The 12,620-nt window shown below is 32.7% G+C and overlaps 1 protein-coding gene across 9 annotated transcripts in view; it reads right to left on the bottom strand.

Moving 5' to 3' along the window:
* SSBP2 (single stranded DNA binding protein 2) overlaps positions 1–12,620 on the bottom strand; it is a 249,537-nt gene that overhangs the window by 58,183 nt on the left and 178,734 nt on the right. For 7 of the 9 annotated variants that reach the window (XM_045848149.1, XM_045848143.1, XM_045848151.1 and 4 more), the window contains one exon: positions 3,532–3,591. The exons of the other annotated variants lie outside the window; for them this stretch is intronic. In XM_045848149.1, the coding sequence (XP_045704105.1) occupies positions 3,532–3,591 (60 nt within the window). The remainder of the gene's footprint in view (positions 1–3,531; positions 3,592–12,620) is intronic. 9 annotated transcript variants of the gene reach the window in all.

Genomic DNA, 12,620 nt, shown 5'->3' with positions numbered 1-12,620 from the left:
TTACCATATAAAAACTATACATTCAATATTAATAAAGGATAATCATACATTGAATAGCCAGAACTAATATCTTTTCTCTAATCACGAATTACTACCTGCTCATTGCAAACTTTAAAAATACAGAAAAAAGTCACTCATAATCCTATCAACTAGAAATAAAGGATCTGATCATTACAGTCTTTGTGACAAATGTATGTATATGGAGAGGGGCGCATGAGTGGGGGATTCACTGAACATGCACAGTGATATAGCAAAGGTGATGTACTATACACAACTTGTGCCTTCTTTTTCACATTTGATACTAGATAATTAACATTTTATCCTATGTATAAATTTAATTGTACAGCATTTATACTAGCTGCATACTAGTATAATGGTATGCATACTATTTATACAGCTGCATACTATTTCACCATTTAGATATACCGTAATTTACTTAACCACTTATTTACTATTGGACAAATAGTAAACACTGTAAAATAGCTTGATGTAAAATAGCTATTTTAGTAAAATAGCTTGATGTAAAATAGCTATTTTAGTAAAATAGCTTGATGTAATGTGGTTTTAGAATACCCAAATCAGTTTTAGAATAGAAAGTGGTCAATGGCATTAACTATGTGTCACTTCAATTCACATATCTATTGACTGAGTTTCAGGAATGGTCATAAATAGAGTATAAGTTCTCAAAATTCTATAGGATTGATAAATCAATAGTTCATTCTTGGTTTCACTCATCAACAGTCTGTATTTCTGGCTTCTGTGGTTTTCCTCATCAGACTGCTGAATGAACATTGTGATTTTTTTCTGCTGAGACATTTTATCTGTGAGGAGGACAAAGACCTGCTCTGCTGGAGGTTGTGGATACTTCAACACCAATAACCCACTCTGAGAGCTGAACCAACTCCAGTGTAAAATTATGTAGCTAAAAATGTTTTTTTGGACTTAATGTATGTTTCATATGTTTTCTCATATATACTTATTCTTTGCCAAATTGTATAATTTTGTAATTTGACTTTCTTTTAATCATTTTAGAGACTATTACTCCTTCATACATTTTTTGGCATAGTGATATTACACCACATTCCAAATACAGTCATATGAATATACAAACAGCATACATATAAACCACTGTGAATTTAGTTCAGAACCATAAAAACCATCTCAGGAGAACTTGTATTAAAATCTATAGTCTAATCATGAGTAATTATAAATTCTGAAGGATCTCTTTATTAAAGGAATGCCCATTTACATATTTAAAATGATTAGCCAACACAGTTGAAAAGGTTAATATCTCACTTTTTACTTTATTGATGTAATCTAATGATAAAACCAGATTTCATTAGTTTATGACTACTATAAAGATAAAACTAGAAATAGTTAATATATTTGTGTTTCTGTGTTCATCGAATCTGAGTTACTCACTAAACACATTTCTGCCAACTCTACTTTAATGACCACGTAATGAAACTGGAGCACCGTGTCGTTGCTTTAAAGGGCCATGCTCTTAAATGTTAAACATTTTCTAAAACTGTGTATTTATAGAATTAATTTGCATAGAAAATTATTCTTAAAAATAGTATAAGTGTAAATAATTATAATTTGAAAGTTACATGGTTGAACTAATGAAGTTTATATATCTGTTGGGGGGTGGGGGGGCCAAAAAGGAGCCACTCACGTAAGAGTACAGTCGTTTTAAAATACTTTCAGGTAAATACTGTTTGAAATTCTGGAGGAGAAAGAGCCTGTCTTGTATCTCTTTATTACCTTTACCTTTTTAATTGCCTCTTTTGCAAACCCACATGAATTATAAACTTGTTCTTTAAAAAAAATCTAGATTTACAAGCCCACATCCCCACACCAACACACTCGTCTTCCTAAAAGTCCTTCCCTTTGTCAGTCTGTACAGGTTTGAAGCCTCTCACGGTGTCTTATCCATAAGAGGCATTTCAACACTAAACGGATGCGACTCCATTCTGTCAGATTTTCATCATGATACAGAATAAATAAAGTCAAAAAAATTCTAACAATATACTTGTGCAAGAAATTCACATTTCTTTAATTCAGATTTTCAGGAACCTCTTAGGTGTATGTAATATACAAAGGTATGAATGGGATGTCTGAAATACCATGCATATTTTAATAAAATATGCAACTTCTTGTTTTTTGAAAAGAAATTTAGAAGACCCAGGCACCTATACAAGCACATCTGACTGTCAACATACAGAGGTTCACCCACAGAGAAAATAAAATTCCCGTATGTTCGAACACATGGCATCGGTGCACTTCCCTTTCCTATTTCATGCCCTGTTCCCATGGCCCTATGTTCTGAATGCAGATTCTGGAGGACAGGACCCCTCCAGCTGCTGATGTGGGGACTTCCAGCACTGCTTCCTGCTTCAAGTTGTCCCTGGAGGTGAGTGTGGGTGCTGGCACCCTCACTGTGCACTACGGACAGACAACACCAGCAGAACGGGACACTTCAAGAACACTGCATAATTTCAGTAAGAGCTGAGAGAGAAGAAACAGACTCTGTTGCTACAAAATGTGTTAGGGAGTGCAACTTTCTTCTATTTTTGGTCAGGAAAAAAGTGGAAATAGAGAATGAGACTGAAAAAGAGAATTTATTGTGATAATGGGTTTACTTTGAACCTGGGAAAATGCTGAGGTATACAAATAGCAGATTTAGAGAAAGTGACAAAACAATTATCTTAACATAACTAACTATTCCATACAGCTAATCATTTAATTTCTTTTTGTTATCTGTATCCTAAAATTAAACTATAAACTCCTTGCAAGTAAAAATTGTGTTTTATTCACTTTAACAAATAAATATTTATGATGTTGATAAAAAACTATTCAAGGACAAATGTTTATACAATCTCAGAGCTCTTGTAAATAAAAAAGTTAATAGACCTATTGTTAATTAGTTATTGATAGCTCTAACCCTTCAAGGAGCAGCTCATTTTATGTCTTGTATGTCAATATAATTGGACAAAATTGGTATAAATGTTACAGTCATAATATTGAAAATATATTTAAAAATAAACCAAAGTATGTTCATAGAAAATTTTATTGCCACTTTTAAATGAGAACATAATCAGCATTTAGGAAAATTGTACACATTTAAAAGTTAGGTTCAAAGTAAATGGTAGATTCTGAGGTTCAATAAACCTTTGTTCTGTAGAGATCTATACAGTAAATACTTGAGGGCTGCAGGACATGCACAGTCTTCACCATGACTGCTCCATCTTCCTTTGCAGCGCAAAAGAAGCCACAGAAAATACACGAATGAATTCGGTGTGCCTGCGTTCCAGTAAAACTTTATTTGCAAAAACAGTCATCCAACCTATGGACTGCAGTAGGCCAACCCTTGAAGTAGTCTGTATACTACTAGAAGTAGCATTAAATGGGATAGAGAACAGACAACTTAATATTGTTATAGGTAAAAAGTATTTGTGACATTTTCTATTTCTTTACTGATTCTTAAAATAAACAAGCAAACAAAAAACTTAAGTAGCACATAAATCTTACCTGGTTAGGTATCCTCAGTGGGGGCCTTGGACCTCCAGGGTACCGAGGTGACATAAAAGGCTATTAAAATAAAACAAAAAAATAAACCAAACCAAACCAAAAGAAAAAAACAGCACAATGTAAAATACAGATCTGAAAATAAACTGCTTAAAAATTTTTAGAACTATACAAAACATAAATCAATTTACTTCCATATGTGATTGTTTTCAGTAGAATAAATGCTTTTAAGAGAAATCACCACTGTATTTTATTTTTTTGTAGAATATCTGCAAAACTTTCCAAGAAAATTGTAAAAATACCAAAAATGACTAAAGTAACTAAAATTTTTAAAATGTGAATTATTATTAAGATAATGATATATAATTGGCAAAACAAATTAAGAAATAGTTTTGAATCTCGGTAAAGACTTCCAAAAGAGGCTTACTGGCAACCTCGTTATACAAATTGGGTTCTAGGTATATACTTCTGACTGAATTATCCAGTTTGGTTATCAATTTCCTTAAATAATTTTAAAGTTGCCAAATTTCTTCACCTTTTCTTTTGTAGCTTTTTTTTAAAATGGTAAAGATATTTCTTTTCCAAGAGTGTGTTTAAAAGAGCTTTAGCTTTACTTAATCAAGGGTTAGTTATGATTCAAAATATATTATAAACTTTAAAGTAGAGATTTCTTCATATATTTTGAGCCTAGCAGATTATGAAGTGTGTATTTTTTATCAAAAAGTGGTCTTATATTAAAACTCTATTCAATGTATTTTGTTAGATGAGTCAGAACTTGCTGAGATGTGTTGGCTGTCAGTCCAAGAACTATCTGAAAAATACCCTAAAAGTGTCCTTTGGTGACCGACTATTCAGTGTCGGGCGGAAGGAGAGTACGTTTGATCAGTCAGATTTGGGCACTGAAATGTCTGAAGTTATTCCTACAATTATTAAAAATTCCATTTTTATTTTCTATAAACAGCAGAAAAAATATAATTGTTTATTTACATCAAAATACACAATGTATTTAAACGTAAGATTATTCCTTACATGGAACATAAGCAAGTTATAAACTCTAAAGTATTGACTATTATAAAGTAAAGAATCAATTTAACAAAGGCTTGAGCAATACAGGGCTATAGTACTTTACGTAATTAAATTCCACATTTAAATGTGTTTTCTAAAAACATTTTTAGATATTAGGCCTGCAGTTCATGGCTACATATATTTCCCAGGGCTATTTTAAAAGTAGCATCTGAAAAATAAAATCCTAAAATATTTATGCTGTAGAGAATTTTTCTTTTTCTTACTTTTTAAAAATTTATTGGGGTGACATTGGTTAGTAAGATCATATAGGTTTCAAGTATACATTTCTATGGTACATGATCTGTATATTGCATTGTGTGCTCAATTATTTTACTATAACATCTTGATCTTGACAAACCAATAAGAGGAACTTTAGAATCAAGTGAACAATTTGGCTTTTGCTCACTGTGGTCTTACATACTAATGTATTCCCAGGAAAACATTTTAAATGAACAGAGAGGGTGGATTATTCAGGTGATAATCATCATCTGATATTAAAAAATGCCTAGTTTACACATATCTGATCAAAGTTGTCTCTCCTTTATCATTTCTGGAACTCTAAACTGGATTAATTAAGTATTTTGCCAACTATTTAGAAATGTATTCCAATGTTCATACTCCCTCTGCTATTTTCCTAATACCAATTTCATTCATGAAACTGGTTTTTCAACTTCTGGACTTATTTTAAAAATTTCATAATTGACTATAGTGTTATTGAAATTTTAGAATGGTTGTCTTTCCTTTGTAAAGAGAAGTTATATGACATACTAATCCAATGCATAATTTCTATTTAGTTTTTGAAACATGGAAAAATAAAAATGGCTTACTAATAATGCTTGTTTATAATAAACTCACTTTGAAATGGAATATGAAGTAGGAATTATCAAAAATATTACCAAATGCCAAATGGTGAGTTAAATATTGAGAAAATTTATTCAGGTGGTTTATTTGAAATAGAGCATTTGAGATTTCATGTTCCACTAAAAGCAAAATCATGCTATGGTATTAGTTTACTATGTGAAATGAACTATGTGAAAACAAGACATCTTGCTGTATCTGCGGCATTGAGAGTGAGTCTGCTTGGATGGGACTGCGGTGCTCTGCCATCTGACTGTGAGACCCATCGCGGCACTGCTGAGAGGAAGAGGCTGTCCATGTGGTAGCTGGGACCCTGCAGGTCCTGCCAGAGTAAGAGTATGAGACAGACAGACAATCCCTTTAGTTATTTCCTCTGTGTGCTTTCCAAGATGTTCAAATTTTTGGTTTATTTTTTTCTTTTGGCAGAGAAAAAAGAAGACAAACCACTTACTAATTCCCATTGATTATATACAGTTATAGCAAAAATGACAAAAACCTGGTTAATTTAGGTTTAAAAATCTACTACTTTTACGTAAAATATAAAGATTGCTATAGGTAAAACATTTTTAATATTAAGTTAGTGCTGTTATAACATAAGCTTTTAACACCCAGACTGATCCTTACATATAGTTATCTAGTTAAACACCTAGGTTCTCAACTGCCTACTTGTTGAGTTACAGACACAGCAACAGAACCCATAGTTTGCATATTAGCAACTGAGAGTATTCTACACAAATATTTGTACTTCACTATTCAGAAGCCAATTTGCTTTCAAATGTAATGTCAGATATTAAAACAAATTTAAATTATTTATGGTAAAATATGAATCTAAGTGATTACCTACTAATTATATAAGACATCTATTGACAGACATCTGAGTACTCTCTGCATTAAAAACCTCGGAAGAACATGTTCTTCATATTTGGGATAAATTTTTTTTAATAGTTTGGGCATCAAAATAATTTGCATAAAGTTGTCATGAGGTGAATGTGTATTTTAACTGGAAAAGCCTTCCCCTTGAAAAAGTTATTTATACTGTGTGTACAGAAAACATTTGACTGGGAGTCAAAGATCTGGATTCTAGCTTTTGTACCACCACTAATCAATAAGCAGATGAGCCCTGAGAAAATAACCTTTCAGGGCTTGAGTTTTCTCAACCTTAAAATGAGGGAGTTGGATTAGAGGATCTCTAAAGTTCTTTAGAAAAATGAACAAAGTAAAACCCCATGATTCTGTGTTGATTATTCCCAGCATTACCTTTAAGTATAGATATTAATATGTTGTAAATATCTGTAAGTGTCTGAAGTGTGTGGGGGTGGACTGGGGGGGTCATGTCATAAGCATGTGCTCCTAAGGCACAAACCACCTTTACTGAGGAGTTGCAGAAACTTCTTTCCATACTTTCCAGAGAAAAAAGGAAACCCCAGTTAAAGGAAAAAATACTCTAACAATTATGCTTTGTTCAGATCAAAGGTTAATAGGGAGAATTACAAAAGTTGCACTTATTGATTAAAATGTATCCTAGAGATTAGTTCATTTAGCAAATATTTATTAAACACCTACAAAGGCAGTGTTTCAGTGGTTGGACATATCAGTAAATAAAGCCGATAAAGATCATCCTGCTGCTTAGGATTTTTCAAGGTTCACAGTCTTGTAATTAATAGAAGAAACAATTTTCTGGGAAAATTGTTTTCTACTATCAGTCCTCTAATCTGGAACAAATAGAATGTTCTCTTCACCAAATGGCAAGAATCAATGAAAACTCAAAGAAAATAGTATTTCAATCTGGTGCCTTCCCTCAAAAGTGGTTATTACATCATCCCTGTTTGATAGAACACGCGGTGCTATGAATGACGCAAATCAAAGTTCTAATGGGGACAACTGTAAATGAACAACAATAAAAAGAAAATAAAAAAATAAAAGGTTTTCCAAATTAGACAAAACTCATGGAGTAAGATTCTTTATGACATGATAAATTGAGTAGTATAGTTAGCACTGTGACATGTGGAAATTACATTTACAGGCATAAATTCTTATTTCTACATGTTTTGGTTGTCTGCCCAGAATGAATGGGATAAACCAGAGTGAACAAAACTATGTACAAAGCCAGAAAAATCAATAAATATTTGATGACTAAATGAAAGGAAAAAAGAGAAATACAAATCACGTGTCCATCTCATTTCCTCCAAATGGTTTTTTAGAGAAACATAACATTTATAATCACAATTTATTTCAGCATAAATATCACTCAGTTTAAAAAGATTATTATTTCCCATTATATCAAGAATTATTCACAGACTTTTAAACTTCTGATTTTCCTAATTTTTCTTTTTTAAAGAGAGAGTTTTCCTTTCTTCTTTGCCCCTTCTACTGGTGGAAAGCAGTAGTCTCCCTCTTATTTGGTCTCTCAAAAGCCCTTAGTGTTTTATCTCAATTCCCTAAGAATCAGAAATAACCGGCTCTTTCCTCACACTAGTTGAAGGTCCATCTCCCAGTCTAATTCTCTTCTTCTCCGAAGATCCCAGACCTCCCTGCCCAGGGAATGGTTGTATAAATAATTTAGCAGTACTAAAATTACTAGTGATAAGAACCACTTTAAGCCCTCACTTCTTTTACTATATACAAGATCAAACTGGACATCTTAAATGATACATTGCTCAAATGTCATCAGCTTTGTTAATATTCTCTAACATTAATAGTTCCAAAAACCCTACAAATATGATTTATCAACACCAGAATATTCACTTTTTCTTGAGATTACTTTGTACTCTCTCTGCCAAGTACTTCTATTAATCCTCCAGGGGCCAGTTTCTGTTATTTCCTCTTTAAAGAATCTTTCTAGTCTCCTTTCCCTCTACTTCCTTAGCACTGTTCATACCATGATCATGGAGGATTTAGTACACTGCAGTACAACGTGGGCCTTGATTTGCAGAAAACCCACTTCAGAGGAAAGAACAAAAACTGTTCAGAGCAAGTCATTACCTTAATGTGAGGTTGCAAAATGTAATTTATCCATAAAATAAAATTGGTAACTCCTAGAATCCTTAAAATTGATATAGCAACATATAAATCACCTTACATCTTATTTTAAATATTTCAACATGGTTTTTAGAAACTCTTTAAATCTTAGTCTTTAAGAACAAATTGCTAAAAAAGAAAATTTTAAATCATTAAAAAATAAAAGGTTCTTTAAAATGCCAATCATTTTAAGCCCTGCTGGTGTGGCTCAGTGGATTGAGCACCAGCCTGCAAACTGCAAGGTCACTGGTTGGGTTCCTGGCCAGGGCACTTGCCTGGATTGCAGGCCAGGTCCCCAGTTGTGGGTGTGCATCGATGTGTGTCTCCCTCTCTCCCTCCCTTCCCCTTTCTCTAAACATAAATAATAAAAATATTTTTTAAATGCCAACCGTTTAAGCACTTTATATATACTGTATTTTATTTTATGAACATAATTTAGGATGTATTAATGAGGAAGAGAAGAATAACTTCTTTAGAGTGGAAAAATGTAGCCTTTAGTTTATGCCTCCAAAAATTCAAGTCTGAGGTATCTTCTAGAATGTGTAATTACACAGGACTTATGTAATTCAAAGTAACTTTGAACTTTTTTTGAATGCAAAATTAGTCATGTGGAATTTGCTCCTAATTTTGAAGAGAATAGTATCTTTCTAACTGAAAGAAATACTATACAATTATCACATTTATGAAAATATGAACTTACAAAACAGTTTTGCAATTGAACATCACTTCAAAAATAACTTCTTCACAAAATTACTTGCAGTTTTACAAGTACTGTGTTGTACAATTACAGTAAAGCCTAACATATAATTTTATTTGAATATGCCTTTTTGACATATTTTTAGAACAGATAGTTTTACTTTTTAGAGTTTACTAGTTCAACCTTCTTATTTTATGTTAAACAAAACAGAGCAAATTTCTTAACTCCCATTTTTGTTTTTTTAATGCTGTAACATTCTGCTACAGTAATATATTTATAGGATAAAGGCAGGTACACACACCTCATTCTCATAAGCTAGTGACCGTAAATAAATTGCCTGACTCCACACTTCCTCATGGGCCCTCAGCAACAGTGTGACCATTCACTTAGTGCAGGCTTCTTTCCCCATGCTACCACTCAACCATGAAAAGCTGAAGAGGCAGTGGTATTTCAGGTAAGCAAGTTAATTTGCATATAAAGCCCTAATTAGCATGTGGCCTTGATTCACTGGACTAAAAAAAAATGTGAAAACTGAAATAAAATAAACTCAGTAAGCTTTATGTCTGTTTTCTTAAACATTCTTGGTGGCACTTTGATAATATATGTAGTCTTTAGTTTGTGTTTTTAAAGTCAGATGCTGACAGGGAGTAGTAGAAGCTGGGTGGGGAATGGTGGTAAACGGATGTGGTATTATTAGAAAAGTATCATCATTATAATCAAACTGTTCATTATAACGTGATAACTTCTAATGAGGTTCGGGAGGAAGGGAAGGAAGCAGTTAGTACATTCTGAGAGAGCATTACAGAGTAGCATTCAATAAATATTTGGTTAGTTCCAGAGCTGGCTCATTTGAGTGAATGAGCAACATTGATGGGAAGACTGCAAAAACCAGAAAAAGATAAAATAAAGCTTGGTTCTTGTGTTTAAAATCTTACCTAACCAGTTTATTTTTAAAAATATCATCTTGTTAAAGTAGGTAGTATCTATTGATATTGTTACTGCAAGCTACAGTATTGGCATAGTTCATCTGATCTTCTAGTGGGAAAATGTTTATAAAATATGTGTGGAAGGGGAGATTCTGCTTGCTTAAGTAGAATATATTATATCTTCCAGAGGATCTAATAAAAGTAGGCAATGAACAACTGTTGGAGATCCCAAGAAGACACTGAGTTATAATTACAATACGCGTATCAGCAGCATACAAGAAAACATAATTTAGATGACTAATAGGGCCTTTTATTGTATTCTGCTTTCAGGTTTCTCTTACTATAGCTGGGGTGTCAGAGTTGAAAATAATTCTTAGGTCATTTTACAGAGTACCAATATTTACTAACCACTCTTTGGTATAAAAGAATGTCAGGTTAATTTATGTATGATTTGGCAAAGAAAGTGTGCTAAGTCATTGGTCTTTTTCTGAAGCATAGAGCAGCCAAGAAAGCTGCTAACAATTCCATATAGCAGCTTACCTCTTGCAGTATTTATACATGGGACATGAGTCAAAAAGCTGTAATTCTTAAGTCTCAGAAATAATATGTTTTTAGCTGAAGGGAAGCAAAATTTGTCACTCCAAAATATGCCTCTTTGGGATATTGATTATTTTAAGCTGGTTATTTTAAGAAACTGAAGACTAAGGAAGAACTTTCAATCTTCCCCCTCAGTGCCTAAAAAAGTTAGATAAAGCATCTGCACCAGAAAGGGAGCTTTCATTATAGGCAACCATGGTTTACCATGAAGTATTGTGCATGCAACAGGCAGGGGACTAGCAAGGGCTTTCAATCAAAGCCCCGTCTGTGTTTCATTGTTAAAGATGGCCCAGCAAACATCTGTTTACCAACCATTTATTTTTCATCTCCATGTGACCTGTGAGTTGTCTTCTTCTCCTGTGAAGTCTCAAGCCACTACCTCTCCCTCTAACTTCCTTCTCCTTAGTTCAAGGTGACATATAAACCTCAACTGCCTAATTATTCCTCAGGTATCATATTCTTATGTACATACGTAGTAAATTTGGTTGCTGTCACCTGTTAATCTGTCTCATATTAATTTATTAACCATCCAGAAGAACAGGGAAAAAGGGAAAATTTCCCCCTCCCCCCCCACAGCTTACATATTTTCCATTAAGAAAAGGCTCTTTTAAGTAAGAACATTAAACACTGTGCTTTTTTAATATCAAATTGTCTTTATAGCACATAACCATCTTTAGTCCAAAAATCTGTTAGAAAATGGTTATTTGCCAAAAAGTGATCTGCTTCCATCAACATTTATCAAAAACACCAAGTACAAAGTGATATAGAGCCTGATAAAATATGGGTTATCTTCAGTAATTATATTAATTACATGAAGATCAAATATCTACCTTCCTTGGTCCTGGGAAGACACATCTTTACACAGATTTAATCTTTCTTCTGGTATTTTGATGTACTATTTCAAGCAAACACAGGGAATAAGGCACATTCTATGACATAAAAATTATTCCAGTCTCTTTCAAGGGAAAAAACATATGAACCTAATTTTATAAAGTGATAAATATGGCAGGTTATGATTATCTATAGTACTGGCAAAGTAATGTAAATATATTCACTGTAAGATTTAAACAAAGGCATAACCATTTTTTAAAAACTAAATATTACTTTTTATTCATTCTGTGTCCATTTTTTAGTTAATTCAATTCTCTTTTTTGTACAAGATTTTTCTGTACAGATTCCTATTCTCTATTTTGCTATTCTATATTTTCCTTAGGAAAAAATATCTTTCTTATTAAATGTGCTAAGTTTCTTGAAGTCATGTGCTACTGAGAATATTATTTTGAAAAATCATTCCAGAATGTTGTGATATTACCATTTCATTTCAAATATCTTAGGCGAAAAAAAAAATCCACTTATATTTATAATTCCATGAGATGTTTCATGAGATTTCTTTATGAAGTTTTTTCCTGTAGAAAAGTAATGAAGCATAAATTATGCATCAAACGTAGTTTGCCCAAGCTACTTTACAATTCTTTTCTGTTTTTCATGAAAGTCTCCAGCAGACATTACTGACGCCCCAGTGGATAAGATGCTCTTAACACATTTTAATTCCAACTAGTATTAAACTAATCTAGCTCACCAAATGACATACTTGTACTGGCATAGTCTGCTGATAAACATAAATATTTGGTTTATCTCTCATACATCTTAAATATTCTACCATCACCAATACAATTAAAACAACTCATAAAGTAACTGTAAAATATTAACAGATCCAGTTGCCTAATGTTGTTTTGGCAATTTAGCACAGAGTAATACTTAGGTTGATTCTTTTTATGTGAATTTAGTCCGAGCATCAAAATTACTCACTTAACATTATTGGTCTTTTCAAAAAGATTCTATTCCTGAAGTCTTCACTACTGTATATTAGATACAGGTGTGTGCCAATGGACTTGTGGACTGTGAATGGGGACTCTGCTAGCTGTTGGTCC

This window comes from Phyllostomus hastatus, unplaced genomic scaffold, assembly GCF_019186645.2.
Source record: "Phyllostomus hastatus isolate PE091 unplaced genomic scaffold, TTU_PhHast_1.1 phas_contig_58, whole genome shotgun sequence".
NCBI classification, from domain to species: domain Eukaryota; kingdom Metazoa; phylum Chordata; class Mammalia; order Chiroptera; family Phyllostomidae; genus Phyllostomus; species Phyllostomus hastatus.
Note: the sequence above shows the minus strand (reverse complement) of the source record. Positions and strands in the feature narration are given on the sequence as shown.